The sequence below is a fragment of the Trachinotus anak genome, unplaced genomic scaffold (genome assembly GCF_046630095.1).
Source record: "Trachinotus anak isolate AG129_WGS33_773 ecotype Australia unplaced genomic scaffold, CSIRO_AGI_Tana_v1 ptg000010l, whole genome shotgun sequence".
Lineage (NCBI taxonomy): Eukaryota > Metazoa > Chordata > Actinopteri > Carangiformes > Carangidae > Trachinotus > Trachinotus anak.
In genome coordinates this window covers 7,298,659-7,323,971 of record NW_027273861.1, presented here as the reverse complement: position 1 = coordinate 7,323,971, position 25,313 = coordinate 7,298,659, and the positions used below count along the sequence as shown (strand labels likewise).

At 40.7% G+C, this 25,313-nt stretch overlaps 3 protein-coding genes across 7 annotated transcripts in view; 2 read left to right on the top strand and 1 right to left on the bottom strand.

The window, feature by feature from the left end:
- The first annotated feature begins 5,689 nt into the window (after window positions 1-5,689).
- On the top strand, window positions 5,690-15,684 carry dipk1ab (divergent protein kinase domain 1Ab). Of its 4 annotated transcripts, XM_071487269.1 has the most exons (6): window positions 13,130-13,236; window positions 13,289-13,414; window positions 13,615-14,020; window positions 14,126-14,233; window positions 14,337-14,513; window positions 14,592-15,678. In XM_071487269.1, exons 3-6 carry the CDS (start codon window positions 13,907-13,909, stop codon window positions 15,402-15,404), a joined length of 1,212 nt encoding a protein of 403 aa, XP_071343370.1. In that variant the 5' UTR covers window positions 13,130-13,236; window positions 13,289-13,414; window positions 13,615-13,906; the 3' UTR covers window positions 15,405-15,678. The 4 variants fall into 4 exon arrangements, with proteins under 4 accessions (XP_071343368.1, XP_071343371.1, XP_071343370.1 ...); XM_071487267.1 differs by lacking the exons at window positions 13,130-13,236; window positions 13,289-13,414 and adding an exon at window positions 5,690-6,457 and having other exon boundaries at window positions 13,886-14,020; window positions 14,592-15,684; XM_071487270.1 differs by lacking the exon at window positions 13,289-13,414 and having other exon boundaries at window positions 12,641-13,149; window positions 13,886-14,020.
- Window positions 15,685-15,982: 298 nt separating this feature from the next.
- LOC139626779 (large ribosomal subunit protein uL18) lies at window positions 15,983-22,241 on the bottom strand. 2 transcript variants are annotated; one of them, XM_071487273.1, is made up of 8 exons: window positions 22,090-22,241; window positions 21,512-21,581; window positions 21,306-21,421; window positions 20,772-20,906; window positions 20,339-20,541; window positions 18,726-18,903; window positions 16,298-16,386; window positions 15,983-16,142 (listed from the first exon to the last, which is right to left on the bottom strand). In XM_071487273.1, the coding sequence occupies exons 1-8, from the start codon at window positions 22,090-22,092 to the stop codon at window positions 16,043-16,045; spliced, it is 894 nt and encodes a 297-aa protein (XP_071343374.1). In that variant the 5' UTR covers window positions 22,093-22,241; the 3' UTR covers window positions 15,983-16,042. The 2 variants fall into 2 exon arrangements, with proteins under 2 accessions (XP_071343374.1, XP_071343373.1); XM_071487272.1 differs by lacking the exon at window positions 22,090-22,241 and having other exon boundaries at window positions 21,512-21,614.
- Window positions 22,242-24,673: 2,432 nt separating this feature from the next.
- The window catches only part of evi5b (ecotropic viral integration site 5b), a 37,259-nt gene continuing 36,619 nt past the window's right edge, over window positions 24,674-25,313 (top strand). Inside the window, exon 1 of the mRNA XM_071487260.1 lies at window positions 24,674-24,988. The gene's annotated coding sequence lies outside the window, so the exon portion shown is untranslated. The remainder of the gene's footprint in view (window positions 24,989-25,313) is intronic.

Genomic DNA, 25,313 nt, shown 5'->3' with positions numbered 1-25,313 from the left:
CCTGTGCACTGCAGTGGGAGGAGAGGAGCTGTAGCTGTAGCTGTGTACTGCAATTATGGTGCCAAGATTTGCTGCAAAAAAGAGCCCAATAGATAGCTATTATGTCTTCTGTCTGCTGCTCACTTGACTGTGTTGCACCATGAGTGATGAAAACAGAGGCTTTTGTCATGTCCCTCTGCTGCTGGTGCCCGTCTAGTGCTGCTTCTTCTTCTTCTTCTTCTTCTTCTTCGTTCAACTCCTCCTCTGTCTAATGCACAGACGTACACAAGCAGAGCCAATCAGTAGCTACTGATTGCAGTGGTTCGACATAATCGCAAGCTAATCTTTGAAAAATCACAGTCACACAAGCTGAGAGAGTGAGTCATGTTGAAGGCCGTGCTCTTTGTTTTCCACTTTCCGTGCTATTATTACTTTGCCACATGTCCCTGCATGAAGGTCACTCACCTCCTGGGCTTTCTGTGGCTTTCTCTTCTTGTTTCCTGCAGTGTGACTCTCCTCCTCCTTCCCTCAGGCCGGCCACATGCAGAAACACTGACAAAATCACTTTTATTTTTGAAAATTTGAAATCAAACCTTATGAAACAGCAGATGATATAATGTACAGCCAGCATCATGCGGAGAATCCGAATTAGTCATGTGTGCCAACAACAGTATCTTTACTGAGTGAAGATTTTAGATTTGAGATTTGAATAAATTGGATGTAGCAAAAAAATATTACCTTTATTCAGCAATCTGATATTTCAGACTAAATCTATAGAGTTATTGGCATTCAGGTGTTTGTGCTCTCTTTGCTTTCACTTCCCTCACACACACCAGGTGAACCAGCTGTGGCTCAGCGACAAATGATAAGATATTATATATATATAATATTATAGGCTATTTTGTAAATACAAGTTTTAATGTTACTTATTTAAACAAGGAATCAATGTTATTTTCAAACACAAAAGAAAAAAAACTGAGATCTATTTCAGGAAGAAACATGTCTTCCTTCAGGGTGCGGCACGACCCATGAAGGCTGCATGTGTTAAAACAGGAGTGAATACATTCGATACACTTCTCTACAATGAACTGATTGTGTTCCTGAAATCCCCAAAAAGGCACATGAGGCTTTAACTAAATTTTCTCATTGTTGTTGTTGAATGTTATAGAACTATACAAGAAAAAAACGGGTCAGGAGTAGATAACTTAATTAATTATTGTTGTTTTGCTAATCTTAACTAAACTACCTACATCTGTTCTCCACAGGTCAATCAGTGCAGAAGTTGCACACAGCGGGGGTCACTGTACATAATGTTTCAGCATCTCATTCCATAGCATCATTGAGAAAACATCAGTGGTCACATTTACGAAGAGCAGTCTCGAAGCGAAGCACACCTGTTGTGTAATTTTAAGTGAGAGAAACATATTTCCTGAAATCCTGTTCCATAAATAAATCTGTCTTTGCATAATATTGTGTTTGAAATTTTTTGAGTGCTCCAAACTTCTACAAACATCTACATCATCCTAGAGAAATAGATGGACAGATAAATACTTTATTAATCCCTAGGTCAGTTTTATAAACAAAGAAGAATGTCCAGCATGATAATAAAAGCCCATATTACTGAGGTAAGAGACCAGTGGTGCTAAGTAGGTTTAATAACTTTGCTGGTGGTAACCATTATGTCATTGCAAATGGCATGCAATTCACAGAAAGTAAGAGCAGGATTTCACAGTCTCAGCTAAATTTAATGCAGCTCTCTCACACAATGTGCCTGTTATGAGCAGAAAAAATAGTTAAGAAGGAGCCTGGGGCACGACAATGAACCCAAAAATTGCAGCACCAGCTCTTTGAACAGTAGCTCACTGCCATCTGTGTGTGAATGGGTGAATGGGTGTAAATGAGTTGAACACTGTGAAGCACTTTGGACCAAAGAGCTACATAAACACAATCATTTACCTTTATTGAAAAAGGGTAAATAACTTCCTATAACTGCTGGGCACTGTAGGCAGCAAGCACTACTCAAACAAGAGGAAATGAAGCATTTGTCAGAGGCTGTTTTCACATTTGGATCACACATTTGTGAGTAGTAGTTACACCAGGAGGATAATGTGTGTGAGAATGAGTCAAAATAGTCCACAGTATGTGTGTTCATGGTAATAACAGAGCCCATCAACTAGTGCCACAGTGTGAGTCAGTGTTTTAGTCGTTTTTGAGCACAGTGGAGGAATAAGATAAATAACACTTAGGATACACAGTATCAGTCCATTGTTAGTTTATAATGGGATTTGTTGACATTAAGGAAAATATAAAATGTCACCAGATTAATCATTTAATTATGTGGTAACCTCTTACTGTACTCTTGTGCTGCAGTCTGGATCCAACTAAATAGAGATTTGCCAAACCAGAAAAAAACACATTCTTGGTGTGATGTCTCCTACAGCCCTCTAGCTCCTGTCATATTTCAGCGTAGACTCACTCCCACATGCATCCCGAGTGACTTTAGAAAGTTGGATACAGCTGTGGGGCTGTAATACAGGACTGTCACCATGAGGGGGGAGGCTAACAACAGCTATGTCTTACATTTGCTCTCTCCCAAAAAAGCAGGTTTAGTAAAACAATTTTCTCTTGAGTTAATCTTTTTTTTTTTTTTTTTAGTACCCACCTGAAAAACAGATTTCATTCTTAAACATCAAATATCTTCCTGGTGATTGTCCTTACTTCATCACAGGTACAAACTGTGCCAACATCAGTGAACGCTGGCATGGAAAATGATTTCTGTTGTGCTGTATGTCAGACACTCCCTTCCCCTCATTGCCCATGCAGGCCACTTATTAGGTTTTGATGGATGTTAATGGAACAACAAGGTAATGAGCAGGTGTGGGCTGCAAGACTGAGCAAGGTTTATTGTATGTAATGAACAGTAAATTTAATTTAGGCATGGAAATTCAAAATCAGTGCTTTCTAGTGTTAATTAATCTGCAAGGTTATGTTTGTGGAGATGGCCTTTATTATATTAGACATTGTACATAATGATCTATTTTTGTCTCAACAACCAAAGAGGACTATATCTGACTGGAAAAGCTCATCTATCTCACTATTTCTCAATCTATCTATCTCAGTATTTCTCTGCCATATTCACTGTGAACTCCAGTGGTGCCACTATGTTCATCTCTGCATCCGCAAGGTTGTTGTTTGTTTGTTCTAATATGGATTTTTTTTTTTTATCTGCCCACTCAAAGTGCCTCAAGGTGATCAGTATTACATAATTGCAGGAAATGCCTTATCTGGATCCAGTTACCCCTCTAGGCTCCCAAAACTCACCTCCAAACTCTGTGTTCTCCCTATAAAGAATTTAGCAATGCAGCTATCGCAGCTGTGTTGTGCTTCATCCATTCTTTATTCTTGGGCAATTAAATGTATCATATCTAACTATAGAGACAAATGGCTCTGTTGTGTTTTCACACTTGACACAAATTTTTCATGAAATGCAATGACAGAAAGTTAGACTGTTGTCTGTTTTGATGGACGATAATGCATGTGTTGCCCATTCTAATGAGCTGTATAACTGAGTGCCCATTACCTTTTGTTGGTGCGCTCCCTTGAGATGCAGTCTTACAGTCTTCTATCCCTCTATGAGATGCCGGCAAGACGTCTCACATCACACAGAGTGATAGAGTACAGAAGACCTTTCAAATATAACAGGGCACGAATTTCAGGCGGCTTTAGTCCATAATTATAAACAAAGTAACTGTTTGATATTAATGCTTTGTTGTGACTTCACATAACAAAAACAAGTGTGACACAAAGGGTACATATAATGGAGAGACATATAAATGACAACAAAAACAAGAGCAGTTAAAGAAAGACAGAAAGAAATAAAGAATAATTATATTGATAATAATAATAATTTACATGATATTCTGTCAATAGTGATATATCTTACAACAAAAACATTAATGTGATTATATAAATAATAATAATAATAACAGAGTAGTTATGTTATGACACCATAGTATGTATTATCTATATAATATAATATACATTATTATATTACGTAACAATTATAATATAACAGTATTTATGCTTTTCTTAATGTATTGCATGTCATCTGAGCTCATACAGAAGAGGATGCTCTACTGCTGCTGCCTCCACTTCCTTACTGTTAAAAAGTGTCCAGTGACAGACGTGCATTTAACATGGATGTAGACTAAACCCTATAAAATAAAAAATCAAGACAAGGATTTCATGCTCATACACTGGTATTGAAGTTGACAGCTTCTTATTTTCCACCCTCCTCCCCTGCTGACACAAGCTTCCCTCTGAGCTGTGAGACTTGTCCCTAAAGATCTGGCTCATCGTCCAGTGAGAAAACTCTCCCAGTCTCCAGTGAGGCTGAGACAGTCTGCCTGGAAGGACTCTTTGTTGTTGCTGTTGTTTTAACTAGCAAGGCTTTCCAAGCGCCCCTGAAGCCAGCAGAGGTTGATTGTGTAAGTCATTTGTTTTAAAATGTAGCAAGGGAAGAATATGAAGGTCCCTTTAGCTTCAGTAAGCTCGGTAAGGTTCAACCAACATTATCAGAATGCACAATTTTCTTTCCATCTTTGCCTCACAGAGGATCCCCTACAAGTTTACATCTTACTTAATCACCTTTCTGTCTTTATCTTACAAGTCTTCTCACTAGATGAAAGAAAAACTTGACTTTAGACAGCGTAATAAGAGCCAATAATCTGCATTCACCCATTTCACATTGGTAACTCCATGTCATCAATACACAAAGAAACGTGCTAAAGGTTGGGTGAGCCTTCTCATGGAAGCCCAGTGAATGATGTTTTGACCTGTCATGAGGCCCTGCAGTGGGTATGAGGCTGTGTCAGCCCCCTGACAGGCAGCACCATTCTTTACCCCAACCTAACATACCTTATGGCTGTTACTGACAGACTTGTTATGATGAGCGTAATTCCTTATTAATATTATTATTATTATTATTATTATTATATATTCACATTCAACCCCCTGCAAGTCCTGAGAAAATTATCTATATATCTATAATATATTCACCAGTGTTGGGGAGTAGTGAATCACATGTAATTGAACTAATTATACTTTGCAGTAGCTTGCTGGTAGGTCAACATGTGCATAGTGATTCAAGCAGTTAAACTACTGTTTTGCCATTTTTGCGTAGTTAACTAATGAGACTACACACGATTTTGGACCATAAAAGGAAAGGAATGATTTCCTTTTATTTTTATTTTACCATTGCTTCTCTACTAGAATTGAGGGCGGGCGCTGCTCAGTGTTCACACGGCTACAACATCATCATCTGAATCTCAGCGTGAGGAAGAATCACCATGGCCATACTTCAGCAGTTACTGTATATAAAACCCAAGATGACATTCCTTGTGCTTTCCCATGAATAGGGGGGTATTTTATTTTATTGTGAACAAGTAGGCACTTTTTGCAATAAACTCAACTGAGTGGCATTTTTTGCTGACATATGACATTTTTTATATTATATTGTGTTTGTTTGTTTGGCCTACATTGTCAATTTAATCTGTTTTATACAAAGCACTTTGAACTACTTTTGCAAGCAGCTTTAGTAAATCAAACTAGATTTTTCCCTTGGGTAGCTAGGTTGTTGTTCAACTTCGTCCAGTGTGAAGTAATTGGTAGCTTGCTGTTTTATACTGAACAGGTACTGTAGTATACAGTAGGTTAATCAGAGCTTTTTTGCTGAAAACAGCTTCCTGCTGCAGCTGAAAATGAGACTGTCACCGTCTCGCACACTGGCGGTGACAGGGACCAAAACAGAAAAGCTGTGGGCCGTAAAAACCAAAACAAAAAGCTGAAAGACGCCATCAAGGAAGAGCTGCAGGGATGTGCAGGGCCAGGAGATAATTCTCTTCATATTCATCACTACAAGAAACTGCTTTCACACAACACACGGTCATTGATGAGAGCACCTTTAAAGTTTTCAGACAATAAAAAAGGCACATATGCATATCCTTGTCAGACACAATTACAGCTAAATTTCACTTTTATCCGATTAGCTGAAAACATGACAGATTGTGGGTACAGGTTTAATGGCAGGTTTTTATTGATGTAGGCTATTATAAATCATAAAGAAAGAGGGGGGGGGGGGGGGGGGGGAGGAAGCAGAAAGTGTTGCCCATCCTCCTTCTGTCACTGGTCAAAACGCACCCAGAAGTGCTCATGGCCAACATGAGTCTGACTTCGCTGCAGTCGGCGGCGCAGCTCCGTCTGCCGCCTCGCTGCTCATTAGTGCACATCCACGCTGCTGCCGACAGAATCACTGATGTTTCATATCTGGACCTTTTCCAGGGTTAGCCCAGGAGGCGTAGTCTGATACCGAGTGCACGACGAATTTATTCCTCCAGCAGCTGTTGTGAGATGTTCTGCATTTGCCATGGCAAGAGGTCTGTTTCCATGGGGGTTCTTCAGAAAGCCTCTGTACATCCAGGTAAGCCTCTGGGAAATCCCTCTTCACTTAGGTAAAAAAAAAAAAAAAAAAAGTCCAATTGGGAATCCGGTGTATGTCTGTGCAGCCTATAGTCTGCCTGTCTACACTTGGTGTCTCAAGAGTGAACATGAAGCGACGAAGCGACTGAAAACTGTCACAGCTTCGCCGTTTCATCGTTTGACCTTCATGTATTGCGGATGGACTGGTGGTAATTTGTAGATGCTGCTTTCACTCGGTTTCACTTGATGCTCGACAGGAATCAACCATCCTCCTGATTCCCGTTGCTGTAGCAACCACGTCCATGATGCATCCAGCTGGTACAGTCATACATTTAAGTGCGGCTGTGTCTGACGCTGGAAAACTTTATCATCGACCTTAATTATACTACATTAGTCGGATACTGTTTACTTTCTACTTGTATATAAGCACAGAGTGAGAAATGCTTTAAATTGTTGGGCTGCTTTAACGTCATTCAGTGAAATGACCTTTTATTTCTTGCACATTAATATGAAATCACAGACCTGTATTTGATGTGAGGCTGCCCTGATCATCCTCAAATGGGAAGCTGTTGAAGAACATTATGTAACAGTTTGCTGTGAGTGAAATTAGGTGAAGTCCTCAGTGGCATTCTTCATAAGTAAAATTAAACTCTGCTGGGGAAGCCCCTCAAGGACACGTGGAGGTCTCAGGGACCCAAATTTAGGATCCACAGACTTAGATTAATAGAAAGTCAACTTGAACACATTCCCTGAAAAAAAAAAACACCTCCTACATCATCAGACTGTCATATCTCAATATTTTCTTTCAAGATTGGTTGCATATTTGAGTCTGCAGCCATTTGCTTCACTAATTTTGGTCCAACATAGTGTCGCCTCAGCTGGCGCCGCACACTTCCTGCCCTTGCCCCTGCATGTTAGAGACAAAAACTGTCAAGTGAAGGGAATAGAGGGAGAGACAGCCAGTCTCCAGAGACAGCCACCAGCATCGTTCAGCTTTCTAGGCCACCTCAGCCTTCCAGTGACAACTTAAGAAGTGTCATTCAGTGATCCTTGGAGAGACGCAGCTTCCACTGAATTACAGGAACGGACGAGTCCTGTAAGCCAGAGAATTTTGGTGTTGCTCATATGCAGATTCTGCTGTATTGTATTAATATTTTATAATCACGTACAGATATTACAATCAAAGACAAACATGTTTGATCGAGCCGTTTTCCTGCGCATGCTTATTTCACTCAACAAATGATAAATGGATCATTTTGCTTTTTTATGTTTTAATGTCAGAGATGCTTTTAACGTGCAGTTTAAAGGTAAAGTAGCTAAAAGCATGAAGTGCCAATTGAAAACTTTAGTGTCCATCAGTCAACCTGAAGATGAACAATGACAACTATGGAGACCGATTTTCATCACATTAAGAGCTTTAATTGCATCAGTTATCACGCCATGCTAACAGTATTCATTATTTTTGGTCTCGTTGTAGGTTATTTTTTCACAGATGTACTGTATTAATGTCATAAACTACATTTTATATTCTAATCATCTTTATTTTTACATTGAAAATAACCTGCATTGAATAGAAATTGTTAAATCGTAACATTTTATGAACACAAATCTATCAGCAAGGGTGGAAATGAAGGATTTTTGTCTCCAACATGGAGCATTTCATCACAGGCTAATTCAGAAGATATGATGATGTCAAACATACATTCTCCACAGGCGAGCACGCAGCTTCCATAACTTTCATTTCTGGTCATAAATATGTTACACAAACTGGCAATTGCTGACATTTTGTTGGCCCCATAATACCTGATTCTGCATATTAATGCACCAAAATCGCTGGCATGCGTTCAACCCCACAGAGAAAGCGATACAAGAAAGAAAGAGAGAGAGAGAGAGAGAGAGAGAGAGCACTGAAGCTGCAGCTGCGCGACTGTACAGTAATAAAAATTATAATTTGGTCAACTTCCAGTTTGATTCCAAATTGCTTTACAAATATGACTTATAACCCATGACCTACATTTAAAATCTCTCTCCCTACTGATTTTTAAACATTTTTTTGTGCCTTACAGCTGTAAATAGTTTGAATATGGGAGCGGGTTTCCCCCAACAGGAAGCTGCAGTCCTCGCAGCAATATCATGTGGCTGCATTTATTGTGTGTATTGTTTTTGTGTGGACCCTGTGCCTGTTATGTCTGATTATTAAGATTTACAGCATCATGACAGACAGACCAACTGTTGATAAAGTACTGTTCACATGTGTGAATGTCGCAGTGTTGAGTCAGCATGGAAATGCATGCTTTGTATGTGTGTGTGTGTGGAGGGGTGGTGTGTGTGTGTGTGTGTGTGTGTGTGTGTGTGTGTGTGTGTGTGTGTGGTGGGGGGCTGCGTGCTGTCTGGACTCTGATGAGTCAGATCTTTGTAGTGTTTGTGCAGGCAGTGTTGCATCGAGGCACGCTGGACTGCTGTTGGAGCGTAACTCTCTCAGATGACACGGCTCATGTTTGTCAAAGATATCAAGAAAACTCTCACTCTCTCTCTCTCTCTATATATATATATATATATGTGTGTATATATCTTGTTTTTCACTCCTCCAGCTCTCTCCATGTTTTCATGTCTTTCTCAGCTCTGCACAGCAGCCCATTAACCGGCAGCCTCTGAGGGATAGCTTTATAATCATACATAATGGATGAATGGTGTGCCGGCTGCAAAAACCAAGTGTCAGAACAGCAATGTGCTGTTCTTGATCAGCTTTAATCTCCTTTCTGCCTCTGTAGCTCAACATCAAGTAGCACTCTGTAACTGTACAGCACGTACCGGTGTGTCACTTCAAAGAACTTTCAGGTTTAATATGGTTTGGATAACGGGGGGCTGTGGGTCGGTGGGTGGGTGGGCAGGTGCGTGCGTGGGTGCAGAGGAAGGAGTTCAACTAGATCAAGACGTTTCTTTCCACCCACCTCAGCATATGGCCACAGTTCCCAGTCAGTCTCTAATTAATAGCTGTCACAGCAGCCACAATCAATATCACCTCATTAGCCATGTTTGTGTAACTCTCTCCCCTCACAAAGGGTCAATATGTAATCCCAGAGATAGAAATGCATCAGCCAGAGTTGAAATGAAAGCCACAAGCTATCGATCAGAGAAAGGCCAACCATACATTTGTTTCCCCTGTAGAGTGTTATTTCCATAATGCTTTTGCTGTTGATGCATTTCACCTACGGAAAAATCGATGGGAGGTGCATGGAGTGCTTACTCGTGTGGTCACCTCTGTTAAATTTGCTGTGGGTCTGTTCGGTCAGGTTTGTAAGTAAACCAATCGATAGATAAAGCAGCAGAAATCTTATTCAGATAGCTTGTTATAGATAAGTGGATTATTTTGTGTATGTGTGGGGTGTTTGTTAGATGATTGGAAGGTAAATGCTAGAATGTAAACATCTATTGATCAACAGCACAATTACATCAAATTCAAATAGCTTCATTGGCATGAACATAAACATGTTGTTGCCAAAGCAGTTTATAGAATATTAATGTATTAATTATTAAATATGTGTGTATATATGTATTTGAATTTTGAATTTGCTTGGTAGGTACATGCCGTAATGTAAACATCTATTGATTAACAGTACAATTAACAGTCAGAGAAAGAGTTTTGAGATAACTATAAACACATTTTATATTTTTAGCCTTTGTAATTAGGTGTAGGCGGATCATAAAAATGAGCGGCAGAACATATGTTAGAAACACGGAGTTCATATTCTCCCTAAGATATTTCTGTCAAGCCACAGTGACATGTGTGATTATGACTATTTATTCACACTCATTCTATATATAAGTTAAAGTGCGAAAGGTCCCATATTTTACGTGTTTTCATTTAAAGGTTTGATATTCATAAGAAGATGGATGTAGTTTTACATCTCATCTCTCAGGCTTCTCTCTGTAGCTATAGCAACAACAGATCAGTGAGCCAATCAGAAGAGAGACTCTGAGCCTCTCCTCTGATTGGCTGACTGTGTGTCTAAGTGACAAATACAGCAGATTTCAGGTAAACATTCAGAGAAACCAAATCCTGCAAGACTGGACGCTGGGTCTGGTTGGGTTGGGCTTGGAGCATGACTGAGGGTGATGACTGCTCTGTTGTGACATCACAAATTTGCAGACATCCTGACAGCTCGTTTTAAGGCACAGTTTCTGAATACAGGCTGTGTGCATTTCTCCACAGCGCTTTGATACTTTCACAGTATTAATATAGACCCTAGACTTGTTCTATAATCCAAAAGACTTGGAAATCTCACTTTATACATTATGGGACCTTTAAACATATTTTCTATAAATAATTTACTGTACATAATTTGATTCAGCCGACAAATTAAAGAGTAATATAACTCTGCTGTTTCCTGTTGGCTTAAACAAGTACAGCAAAAGCTACACTAATGAAAAATGATTTAGAAAAGAACAACTTCCGATTGTGGCATTACCACAGCACAGACTAACATGAGATTAAAATTAGATTAGAGAGTGACGTAAAGAGGCTGTCTGAAAGCTTCATTTCTGTACTGTCAGTGGTGTCAAAAAAAAATCTGAAATCCATCTGGAGACAAATACAAAGCTCACAATCCTTTTTTTTTCTTGTGTTCAGTGTACAGAGAAAAGTATCCATCAAGCTATTTTCTGTTAAAAGTTGTGTCAAAAAGGTCCCACAGGAAGATGAAGCACAAAGTGTTGCAGAAAGGAAATAGAAGAGGGAGAGAGATAAAGACACTTAAGCCAATAAAGAAAATTGAAAGTGAAAGGGGCAGAGGGTGGAAGCGGAGGGAGTCCATCAATGTCAGGCACTGAGAGCAAGAATCATTAATAGATGGGAAAGTAGGACTGCAAAAAAAAAAAAAAAAATCTTGTTATTTTTCACTAGTGTTCTCCAATGGGAGGAATGCCATTATGGATCTAAGCAGACTGTATATATCAGCTGGGGAATTAGAAAGAAAATCAAAAGACAAGGTAATGAGTCTGGAGTCGCTCTAAATGTTCCACTGTTGCTGTTCCAGACCACAAACAGCATTTACTGTTAATTACACAGCACCTATTTAGAAGCAATTGCATTAATGATGAAGTCTGTGATACAACTCAGTTTGGGGGCTAATTTGTATTCCACTCACAGGCCTGTTCCCTCACTAATGGGCTAAATGAAACATAAATTAAAAGATTGCTATATTGACTTTTAGCATATTATAACCTCTTAGAAATGTTTTTTGCACGGTTGGCACAGCACATACTGAGCACAAAACATGTCCCAATTCATTAATAATGGTCCAAAGATGTTGGCCACAGAAAGAAGAAGAAAAGAAGCCAAGTGTTTTTCTGTCCAGGTTTACTATCACTTCCATAAAACTCATTAAATGGTTCATGATGGTACGTTTTCACTGTGACATCTGCAAACCCTGTCGATATCCACAGCTCCCCGCATTTCCTGATGTAATATGCTCTAATACTTCTCTTTTTCAGCGTGGTCTTTAAAGCTGCACTAATATCATAGAATTACCACTGAACAGGTTCTTTCAGTTCTGTGGAGCATTTTAATGTCTTTTAGCTCATTTTTTTTTTTTTGGTTTTACAGCCCTAAACTTCACTGTTTAGATTCAGTCTGACAGTTTTTAACAACTTACCTCCCACACACAGCAGACAGCTGACAGATCGGACAGTGTCCTGACCTGCCCATCACGAATAAGCAGGCAAAATGAGCAACTATCTGATGAACATATCAGAGCATTTAAGTTCTTAAGAGTGAGAGTTTTCCCTCGGGAACTTAGCAGAGAGCAGAAACAGAGCAAAAACAGGAGTGAATACTGAAAGACGAAAGAGTGAAAGCCATCAGGTGACTGGGAACATCATTGCGAATGAAAGCTAATGTTACTTCGTACCTGCTGGATGCGTAAAGAGGCACCTGTTATCTTTGACAACTTTTTAAAGGGAACAAAAAATGTCAGTGTTGTGTTTACAGGTTGTTCTGCTGTATCCAAAGAGCCCACTTCCACATGTGGATGAGAGAAGCTGGGGGAACCAAACCTCCACCGCTGTGACTAGTGGACAACCCACTCTACCTCCTGAGCCACAGGCACCGCAAATTAACAAAAGTAGTATTGATTCATTAATTGATACTGCTAGTTTTTAAAGGAATGCGTGTAAACACAGCCTTCACATTAGATTGAGTTTTTGAGGATAACATTTGATGAAATCAAACACACAATAATTTATTTTCACGAAAAAAACAAAAAAAAACACTATTAAAGCAAATAGAGGCTGCACATCCATTTGGTTCTTGGTAAGTCTGGTAGTGGACCCAAGAGCAGACCACAGAAGCTTGAGGCAGGATCAATAAAGGAAATAGTTTTATTTGATAGCTTTTTTGGATGAGTGGAATGACTAGGCCACAGCGGAGTGGAGGACAGGTCTTAGCTCTTAGCCGGGGTTGGAGCCAGACTGGGTGAGGTCGGCGCTGGAGTTGGACCAGGGCTTGGTGGGGAGGTGCAGTCCAGGGATGCAGCTGGGGTTCCAGTCAACTCAGAATGTGGAAGCGACAGAAGGGAGTGAAGAGGAGGACAGAGGAGAAGAGGAACTACAACCTGGGCAATGACAATGGAACAAATATATTAGAGAGGACAACATGAACAGTCTACAATCTGACAGTGCTGAGCTCAGAACCAGGTATTTGAAGCAGAGCAGGAAGATGATGATGATGGCTGGCAGCTGGTGGCCTGACTCCCACGCACCTGACTCCACTCCTGTAATTAAGTGCACACAGAGAGAGAGAGAGAGAGAGAGAGAGAGAGAGAGAGAGAGAGAGAGAGAGAGAGAGAGAGAGAGAGAGAGAGAGAGGCTGGCAGCTAGGCAGAAGCGGAGGACCTGACACTTGCAAGAGACAAAAAAAGATTTTTTAGAAATGAGCTGAATCAAAGCAGCGGAAGCTGATGTATCCTCACTTTTATTTCCTAATATGGATCAAGATAATAAAACACTGGGCCCTACAGTGCAAAATCCTATAGTGTCTCTCTTTAGATATACCCAGAAGCTGTGTATTGTGTATTGTGCATTTATCCTCAGACTTAACATTGTTACTAACAGTATTCAGATTAATGCATAGGTCACTGCTTTGCTGTGTGCTCCTCACAGGACAGGCAGGACTGATGAACAGGTCCTCAGGCTACAAACATGACTCCCATCCTCTCATTATTCCCTCGTTAAAAAAGTCCATTCAAAATCCATTTTAATGGTCTGAAAGATCCACAACCAAGAGATTTGATATCTCAAATAGGTGAATGGTTTAAAATCCAAACTCCTCTGAAGTGAAAGTATTTGAGCATATTACAGCAAACCTGTGGCATAATTTCAAAGCTGATATCTGTTCCAGCCGTGTTTCAAATGTCTGAAATGTTTTCAACAGGCCAGATTCTCCTACCTACATATGAAGTACCTCTTCTTCTCCTGGCTGGCAGTGTTCGTGGGGAGCTGGATAGTGTATGTGGAGTACTCATCCTACACAGAGCTATGTCGTGGGCACGACTGCAAAAATTCAATAGTGAGTGTCTCATTTCCCAGATGTATCCATCAATCAATGTATAGTCTGAGCAGTACATGTGGTCATACTCTGCTGTTGGATCATTTTTCTCAATGAATTTTTCAGTGTGACAAATACAGAAAAGGAGTCATTGATGGCTCGGCCTGCAGCAGCCTGTGTGAGAAAGATACGCTTTACCTGGGGAAGTGCTTCACTGCCAAGCCCAACAGCCAGGTCAGTGTTTTTTTTTTTTGTTTTGTTTTTTGTAAATCAAACCATCCTCTCTAGTCTGTTTGTTAGTAATCCAGCTGCACCTCTGGCCCGCTGCTTCTTTCAGGTTTATTCTGGGAGCTGGGGAGACCTGGAGGGAGTCATTAAATGCCAGATGGAGGAGGCTCCTCATTATGATTTGGGAAATGAGATGGAGCCCAGGAAGGAGGCTGTGGCCTTCAACAAGCCCACCAAGGGCACCTCAGTGGAAAAGTTCAGGGAGATGATCCATAACCACCTGAAGGTCAGGAAGTCTTCACTAAACACTACAGACTAAAGTGAAAGCCTTGGTTTATCTTCTGACTGTTTAATTTCTTTACAGGCAAAAGTCGGGGATCAGGCCAACCTTGCAGACCTGGCAACCCAAGTATTGTCTATTGCAGATGCCAATAAGGATGGTCACATCTCGCTGCCCGAGGCTCGCTCTGCGTGGGCTCTGCTGCAGCTCAATGAGTTCCTGTTAGCCTTAGTCCTACAGGACAGAGAGCACACGCCCAAGTTACTGGGCTTCTGTGGGGACCTGTACGTGATGGAGAAGGTCCCATACTCTCCCCTGTATGGTATCAGTCTACCCTGGATTATCGAGGTGTGGATTCCTGCAGGTCTGCGCCGCAGCATGGACCAGTGGTTCACCCCCTCCTGGCCCCACAAGGCCAAGATCTCTATCGGACTACTGGAGCTGGTTGAGGACGTTTTCCATGGCACTTTTGGCAGTTTCCTCATGTGCGATGTAAGTGCCACCAGTTTTGGCTACAACGACCGCCATGACCTGAAGGTGATGGACGCTCGGTACATTGTTCCTGAGGTGATCTTCCAAGAGGGTATCCGGCAGCAGCGCTGCGATGTGGACGAGGACTGTCTCTACGGTGCTGACTGCCTCACTTCCTGTGACCTCACCAAGCACCGCTGCACACCTGAGGTGACCAGGCCGAACTTGGCCAAAGCCTGCGAGGCACTGAAGGACTATATTTTGAGGGGAGCGCCATCTGATGTGAGAGAGGAGCTTGAGAAGCAGCTGTACGCCTGCATTGCACTGAAAGGTTCAGCAGAACAGATGGAAATAGAGCACTCACTGATTCTGAACAATCTCAAGACTTTGCTATGGAAGAAAATCTCTCATACTAAAGACTCCTAATGAGCAAGCACACAGGCACAGACAGATTCCTGTCCCATGTTTTTAAATTAAATAATGGTCATTTTCACTGTGGAAATGGTAAGATTCCTCTTGTATTCAACTTTAAATGTATAACTGATGTATTTTATTTTGAAGGAGTTAGTTCTGCAGCTCTCATGGAACGTAACTTTAATATTAAATGATGTAGTATTAAGTAAACTTTTAATGTACTGGAGCAAAATGATAAAGTGCAATTTTTTGAAACCATGACACTGAAATTAATAAATTTGACTGAATCATACGCCTGAGTGGTTGCTGAAGCTTTTGCAGTGCACTGTCTACATCCATCTAACTCAGACAAATGAGTTGTGCAGGTTTTTCACTTTGCAGGAATGATTAGTCTTTTCATTGCATGACTTGGTTATTTTTATGACTAGCAAATCAAACTATAAGCCATAGTGGCACTGAGTAGTTAAGTGCTATCAAAATACCCTGCAAAATAAAATAAAAAAAACCCAAATAAAGGATCACGAGGATCCTAGCACTGTACGAAGATCCCACATGAAGTGCAATATGACCAAGTACAAAAGAGATCTGACTGTATTTCCAAAGATTTATTAGGACAAACGTTTGCATTAGGAACCCAGCAGACTGACAGTTCATTCTGCTGCCTCCTGTTCCTGAGCCCGGAGGAAGCTGGCCTTCTTCTGGGCAACACGGTCTTTCCTCTGGGCCAGAGACAGCTTGGCACGGTTCCACCTGGGTCACAGAGACACACACAATTAGCATTTGGCATTTTGTAAAAACATCCAAACTGCTGTGTAAAACTAGTTCAAACAGTCAACCGCAACTTCAGATGTTTGCTATAAAGCTTAACAAAAATGTAATTTGCAAGAGCATTTTTAATTTCTCACCTCTTCTTCTTCACTTCTTTGGGAGGCTTCTTTTCATGGACTGGGTTCTCACGAATGGCAGCGTGAGCCTTTTTGTACATCTCCTCAATCTGAAAGAAGGATAACCAGTCAAACTCATGTCCAAAGTTTCACTTCACCTCATCACTGGACATGATTCCTAACTTAAAAATCAGTTTTAATGAGAAGTATTTTAAGTACTAAACATTTGGTTTTTTGCAGACACAGAAGCGTGGATCAAATGCAGCAGGTTAGTAAGTGGAAATCTGAGACAATCTCATTGAGCTTCACTGTTTTGCCTTTTATCGTTTTTATCAGTCTGATCAGTCTTAAAGAGTGGTCCACATGCGTCCCCTGGTGGTCTGCAAGTACATGTGTTAAAGTAGGTTTTAGATTTCGTGTTACTCAAACTGTCTGAAAATGACCACTGAGCCTTGCTAATGAGTACCATTGAGTATTGTTCAATATAAAGTCAACTCAGGTAAATTCAAAACACTGTTATTTGAATTGGCTGTTATGCAGTGTTGTTGGACTTCAGGGTAGCCGACTGTTTCGACACTGTCTACCCGCACAGCCACGCCAGTTGATAGTTTGTTTTACGATCTACAGCAAAAATGATTGAAAGGAAATGTGGATGAAGCTCGGAGTCAGGCTGCCCTGGGATTGTGCTAAATTTCACCAGTTATCAGCAGCCACTTAACTATCAAACACGCTCAAGATCATGGACCTGTGGCTTATGAAAATTTATTTGATTAAAGAAAATTCAATGAAACCTCGGACACAACGGGCAAGTGTTGCATTTTACTAGTAATGTAGTCACTGTGAATGAGACTGATGATCCAGCCAGCGTTTGTATGTGTACGATAATTTTGATGTGTCATAAATAGCACCACTTGTTGCCGTGCAGTATGTGAGGTGCAGGGTTTTGGCAATAAGCAAAACTGTCACAAGTAAAAGCGATCTGGTAGCCGACCGGTTAGGGTGCATACTACATGAGCCACGAGTCCACAGTCCGGCTCTCAGCTGGCTGGACTTTTAGCTGTGCATTTTTGGGATGTTTGGGGAGTTAGGTGGTCTGAGAGTTGTACTCTAGTGGTTAAGTGGTCCTTGGGCTGAAAAGGTTTGAGAAACACTGGATGACACAGCCCTGCTCCTTTCCTGTGTCGACAGCAGCTGTAGCCTCTAGTTCAATAAATCACCGACATACAAAATCCCAGCTGATGGGAAAACTGTTTGGGCAGATGCTCTGCCTTTTATGTTGTGACTAATAAGGCTTTGACTACTAAGACTGATCTGTGGTCTTGTAAACAATTAGTTCACAAAATTAGGAAAATGCCATGTTGTGCTTATAAGTCAGTTCTGATTGTGTTGAAGGCATCTGCACAAAAGAAACCACAGCCTGCGTGGGCATTTCAATGCAACCTCTGAAAGGATTAAATGTTCAGTCTCAGGTTCAGAAAGGATTAAATCAGAACCAGAATTAAAGCCGGTTTATGTGAGCAATTTCTTTTGGAATCATCTACACAAGCAATTACTGGACTTAATTCAGATTAATACTTTCTCCGCCCAAAGACATGATCACTGCAGATCGTTCTCAGGAGGAATCACTAATGGCCATGTGAAATTTGCCACTAATGAGAGTAATTTCATTTGATAGGCTAAAGCTCTTAGCTCATGGGCTAGAAGGGCAAGCATTATAAATTTCTATGAGTCCTGGCTGCTAAATGGAAACTCTAAGCTCAGTAAACAGCCCTGACAAGATCAACTAGAACACAAGCCATCTCCCCACTAGGGATGGCTATCGAAACCCAGTGTTAAATGGGCGCCAGTGCTAAATTATTGAAGATCTTATATTCAACAGACTACGAAGCTCTCTGTACTAGATTTCTTAATCATTACTGTTACATAGAAGGGAACCTGCACATTTTATCTGATGTTTGTCTGAGGCATTTTTGCACTATACCCAATCTTGGAAAGAGATCTGAGTCTGTGAGCGAGGGCACACAGGGCAGCACCGTGCAACACACACACAAAGCCTGCCATTAGTGACAATGGTGGAGAAAACTAATCGTTAAAAAGGTGTGGTTATGCTCGTTGCCACAAGTCTTATTCATCTAGGGGCGGAAACATGAGCGATCTGTCAAAACGTAACACAAGTCCGCCACCTAGAAACGGAGAGATGCAGAGCCACAGGTATGTTTTGCATGCTAGCAGCCTGGAGTTGACTAAATTACACAAACATCTGTTAATCATTAGTGAGTTGTTTATAATAATGCTGTTGCAGTTTGCTATTCAAGAATGTTAATTTACAGTACAAATAAAAAATAAAGCAACGTGAAGTCTGCTTTTAATTCTTTTTTTTTTCTCTTAAAGAAGCGATTAGAGTACTGTTAAAGTACATCATATAATAAATAACACATAAAGGACTTGCCGAATCAGGGGCGACTCCATTCTTGATGAAGCGGGAGAACTGCTTCTTGTAAGCGTCCTCATCCTCCTCCATCAGGTAGCTCATGTACTCTGACACGTTGATGCCCATGATGTGCTTGCGATGGACTTCAGCGTTGAACTCCTTGCTCTCTGTATCATACCCAGGGAAGCGCTTAGTGCTGGGAGGAAAAGAAGAAAAAAAGATGTACACAAAGGGGTAAATCTTAAGAAAACATTAAGACAATATCCAAAAATCACCACGTGCGACCTCTAGACATTGTGTCAAGACTTAAACTCAATGAACACATCACTACGTGTACAATTACTCTTCTGATGGGCTGACGTTTCAGTATATAACACTTTCATTTCCACATCTGCCATTAAAAATGATCTGTAAATATGTTACCAGGTAACATTACCGTGCTTGTTGCATTCACACTGTGTATCTATTATGTTTTACTTTCTCATTTGTATTCCCTCTGAACTGTGACTGGATGTCAGTGTATGGGAATGGCAGGAGGTTAAGCAGGGAGTCGGTCATCCAGCTGCTACTTCCACCTCACTGTCTCATGAATGCAAACAAGCTGTACAGACATCATTTAAAATCTGCCAGGACCCAAATACAAACAGTGACCATGTGGAAACCCCCCCCGCCGCCCCCCCACTTGTGGTCAGGCAAATCCACTGAACTGCCGCTTCACCCAGGTACACATCACGTTTTATAGGCAGAACTACTGGAAACTGAACCATCTTAATGGGTCTTCTGTAGCCAAACAAGCTTTCAGTTCATTAATAAAACAGGATCAAATCATGTTCAAGTGACACCCCCCCACCCACCATTTTAGACCACACATCCTCAGATTTAAGTTTTGACTGTTTTAGTCCTGCTAGTATACAAATCGATCTGTGTGTGACATGTGAGTGTTGTGAAGCACAAGATTCATTCATTTTATTCACTGTGTGCACATACAGGCAACAACAGTACCTGTGGCAAACGTGAGCTTAGTATGTTTTCATCTGATTAATCTCCTCTGCTACCTGACGCCTGAAGACACCGACAGGATGTAGGAGCTGATGAAACCCTTTCTGTGCTTTTAAACATGAGAACTAACTGTTTCCATTCCTAATAGCAACGCCTGTTCAGCCAAAGTAGGCAGTGTCAGACATGCATTTCCTGGTCAACCCTGCTCGGGGGGGGGGACACAACACACGTTTACGGCATCCAGATAGGACCGTTGTGGTTGTGACTCATGTGGCTTTGTTTTAACGAGGTTTTAGCTACTGATCAAACCCAATCTCTGCTAATTCATGTGATTTCTTAAAACGTTTCATGCAAAAAAAAAAATCAGCTGTTGATAGACAAGCTGACACCTATTGTAGTTTAAGTATCTGACAAAACACCTTGAAATTTCAAGTTTCAACTTCGCAAATGATATTCAATAAAAACTATCGTTTGTGTTTCTTTTAACACAAGTTTCATTTAAGACTGCATCATTCCTCGCCTATGACACAAAACTCAATATGCAGTGAAAACACATTTTCCCGACATAGTCTGCATTGCCAAGCAAAGCACTTTCCATCCTGACATGTCTGAGAGCAGAAGTGGGACATTACCTGTGTGGGATGGACAGGCCTCCATCCACAGCCCCCTTCAGAGCACCGAACACCTTGTTGCCTGTGGTGGTTCTAGCAAGCCCAGCATCCAGGTAGCAGGTGAAAGCGCCTGGCTGACCGTCAATGCTCTCCACGTTAAATTCGTCACCTGTCACCTCCACCTGGCCGTCGTACACCTTATCCAGGCCAAACTTGTTCAGCAGCTGAGGACAAAAAAAAAAGTTCAACATCTGGTTCAGTAGCCAACTATTATTCAGGTTTCCACACGTTTACCTGAGCAAACTAAATTTTTTTAGTGTGGCTTATTATTTCATTTCACAATGACCCAATTTCAGAACTCATCTTAAAAAAGGTTTAATAAATAAATAATTCATCATTGACTTTGAATCTCTTCACACTCAGGGCACTAAGATCAGACCAGACGTATACGTACTCTGCGGGCCAGCAGCAGACCAGTGCAGTAGGCTGCTGCGTAGTTTGTCAAGCCCACGGAGACCCCGTATTTTGGCAGCTCATGTGAGTAGGCAGCACACACGATCATATCACCCTCAATCTTGGCATAGGCGATCTGCAAGGCAATCCCAAAGTAATCATGAGTTTAACGCACATTCATCTCTCTGACTGCTGACATGGACTGTAAAAATATTGATTAATGATATTGATCTACAAGAGACAACATGGCTTATATACATTCCTAAAGCAGCTCAGATCTATGTTAATTTGCAGATGATTTAACTAAAGCTCAAAGTCTCCACAACTTGATTTGAGCATGTTTATTTTGAAAAAAAATATTAGGTAGAAAGGACTATATGAAATTTATTACCAGCTTATTTATCATTAATTTATATATGCACAGATTTATGTTAATGGATTACTATAGAACTGCACGACATATAAAACATTTTCCTGTGTACTAAAAAAAAATAAATAAAAAAAGATGAGAAAAGTAATCTCAGCATATGCTCACCTGGCAGATGATGTCCCTGTTTGAGAAACGGACAATCATCCGGTACTTGGGTGTGTTGTACTTGTTCTTATCTTGAACGACCAGGCGCTTACGAGCAAAGAAGTCAGTCTTTCCCTCTGGAGAGAAAACACACTTCCATTACTTCCAAACACTTCTCAAAGCAGCCTGAGCAGTGGGAGGACAGAGACGGGCGCAGGGTGTCTTACCTCTCCTCCTCCTGAATTTGACCTGGTACCTCTTGAAGTAGGCCTTGTTCTTCACCACTTTAACAAAACCCTGCAGGGGGACAAGCATCGACTCATCATCAGGGACTTGGCCGTAAGTGCAACAGAAGCTTGCTCCCCGTCAGTTTACTGCTTTGCTGTGTGGTGAGCAGTTTGGGCTGTCACTGTCAAAAGTGCACCTCTGGACCGGCTAACATGCTAGCAGAGCCATAGGGACTGAACGACGGGAGTTAGCACAACTGCTACACAGAGTTGACGGCGGGCAAACAAGCTCTTATTAAGCTGTATAAAACGGAAAGTCAGGGGATGTGAACCTGGGGACACACTGGTCGCACACTGATGGAAAAAGCAACACTAAAGCTTTCTACAGACAACAGGAAGCAGTGAGTTTGTGAGGGTGGCCATTAGGCCACGTTTAAGCAGAGCCCGGTGAGCATTAGCAGGACTGAATCTATCTTCATCTGAACATCAGCAACATGTTTTCAAACATCTGACACCACAGCACACATAATGTATGTCTTAGGTATGTAGGTAGGCACATATTGGGACGAATTACAAACCATTTTGCAGTCTTTTTGTCTCCTTATGAAGGAGCCCGGAGCCAAAGACTGGGGCTTGACTCCGCTGCACTGGAAAAAGGAAGAACGCCGTGCGCATGCGCCGTAAATACCGTGTCACAGGATGAGCCGCAGGGACGCCATGCTGCAGAGGATTTAGCACTCTGCCCCCTGTCGAGCTGGGGCCGCCACTAGCCACAATAACTTCACTCTAACCAGGAGCGAGGTCAACTGAGATTCAAGCCTCACAATCTTACGCCATGTTTCCTCGTTATTTATGACAGTTATTATTATGTGTCTATTTTGGCACCCAAAAACCACTCACTTAGGGCGTGTATTGATCTTCTTAATTCATACCCTTAATATTATTCTAAAAATATTACCTTTTTTTTCACATGTAGAGAATGGGGGGCAGAATGTGTAGGAAGTTTTCAACCCCTCCTCAACATATAGGCTACTCTCTTTCAAACATCATTCACGTAGCAAAATTCAACACTCAGCACTATTCAGTTCATTTATTTCAGCTTTTTCAATATCTGGCCTAGTTAGAGAGTTTATATTGTACTTTCAATTTATTTATTTTTCTTTTGTTTCTTTGGAAAAGACAAAAATTAATGCACTTTTAACATGCTTCTACCCCACTGTGTACGCATGTATAAAAGATCTCAAAGCCTCCTTCTGTAAAACTGAAGGAAATTTGATGATGAAAAAAATTGTACTTTTTGAGTTAGGAATAGTTGAACACGATCGTGGAGACACTTTGACATGTTAGAGTAGGAAAAGCACAGGTCTAGAATGAATAAGTGCATTTTGGGAAACTAAGTTGAGAAACTGTTTCTTGATTTTAAAAAAAACTATAGAGGAATGTCTGTTATCTAACTAATCCAACAAATTAGATATCAGACACTGATAACAATACATATAAATATAATTTTTTTTTTAAATTAATAAATATAAAAAATGTTGCCATAAAACAATCACTGATTTTTAATTTTGCTTTGCCTAATATGGCCTACAGGGAGCTCTTTAAGGGAGATTTACCATGGTATTAATAGTGTGGCAAAAATAAAAATGTGTGTGTCATCTCAAAGTGTATATTGTCACATTACAGTGTTTTCTTCTTGTATTTTATTTTTCCTCAAATAACTTGTAACATTCCTCCTCTTACTTTCTTCTGTTGTTTCCTTCTGCTGCTTTTCAGTGAATTTCAGCTCCTGCACTTTCTGCAGGAAATGAACTCTCTGGTATCTATGATAAATAAGGAGTTTGGTAGCCAGACTATCTTAGATCAGTCAAAAGGAAATTCCTAAAAAAGAATTTACTGTACTATGCTGTTGAGGGATAGACAGGTTTAAATTAATTTTAGTAAATTAAAGTGTGAGTTATTGTTGCACTCAATTGAAAGCTAAAATCAAAATCTTATGGGCAACTACTATATGAAGCTTGGTTTTAGGTTCTTTTAGGTTCTAGGTGATTTTCATTCCAAGATCAGTTCATGCAATTCAAAACAAATAAATTCTTCCACCTACTATAGTGGTATCTGGTTTCATTGGTGATGTTTAAGGATAGCATCTACCACTAATCTTTCTGACGTCACTGCGACACAAGGGAAGATAATGGAAATTTCATATGTGGTGTTCATCCCTGTTGCTCAGGATGACCCACAGACATTTTCTGGTGAAGAAAAACTGTAGTATTTAGTTTTGAGTTTTTCTAATGTAATATTTCAATGATGGTCAGAAATTCTATTCACCTCTATTGTATCAGCGTGGTGGCAGGTCTTAGTATGCAATCTGAAACCTTTGATTAAAGCTTGCAGTATGGCTAGGTAGTACAAATGGCAAGTGTTTTTGCCATTTAGGTGAACCCACCCTTTAAAATCAGGTAAAGGGCTATATCCTCAAGAAAACAAACATCAACCACCTCTGCGTCTCTCAAACCCTTTCAAATCTCATGAGAGGAACCTGAAATGCTGTCAAACACATAGAGATACATTTTACCCATCATGTCAAATAGATAAAATAGAAGTGAATTGTGTAGTTATGGATTTAAGCATTAATCAGCTGGGATTACAGTGGGATGCATCTGGGGATATGAGTGTGGCTGAAAACAATACCAGCAGATTAGCAGTTATCTGAGTATTATAAAGTAAACTTTATATCTGATGCACAGGCCACATAATGATTTGAGCCTTTGGTATCATCCCCAACATGTAGTTACTGTAACACAATCATCAAGGTGGAATTATTTATAAAAATCCAATCTGACACTTCATGGTAATATTTTGCTGCATTTATTTTCACTCTATTTGATTTGAGGCTTAACTGTTTCTTCACGGACTACATCGTCACTGAGAAGTATTTGTGCGTTCATAGATCTGATGACTGAGATGTAGTTGTCGTGACAGTGCACCAGATTCAGAGGCCTACAGTCACCATGGTGGTGTTGCCAAGTCTAGCCCTCAACGTCAGCTGCTTTCAGCTACTTCTATGAATAGAGGAGTGTCTAACAACCAACAAAAGATATGCGTCACTGTTCCTGTGTAAAACCTGAAGAGTAGGTTTTATGACTGTTTGGTATGTGAATCAAGGCAGTCAGCTTAGTCAAATTTTCACCTCATCATAGGTTTCTATTGACATCTCTCGCTCAGGGAGAGCTAGCTTAGTTACTGCAGATTACTGACTTTTTGTCATATACAGCATTTATTTAATTTTATAGGTCGTTTTTGTGAAGACTACCGTCAGAATATAGTTTTCATAAATCGGTTCACGGTATCTCCAGTTTCTACAATAAGGACAACACACCTCAACTGAAGGCGCTGCATGTAGGTGTGAGTCTAAAGAGTTTGAACCTCCGGTCTACCCCAACCAGAAGTATATTTTCTCTCAGCAATGAACTTCAGGTAAGACATTCTGTGTATCACATACTGATGAGATAAGCACCACACACTACAGGAAGCTTGAGACTCTTTTCTTTGACTTAAGCACCTTTAATGCGCTGGGCTGAAACACAAAAAAGGCTTGTTACGTTGTTACTTGACCTGTTCATATCTTTGCGTCGCAAAGGTGATATCTAGTCATATACTTATTCAAAGAATTAATAAGATGATTTTGGCTGTGTGTAAGAGTCTCCCTTTTATTGACTCCTGTTTTGTAAACACCATGTCTTCCATGGTCGGTCGGTTGTCGGTCCAATCAGTGGACGACAGACAGTGTGTCAAGTCTTCT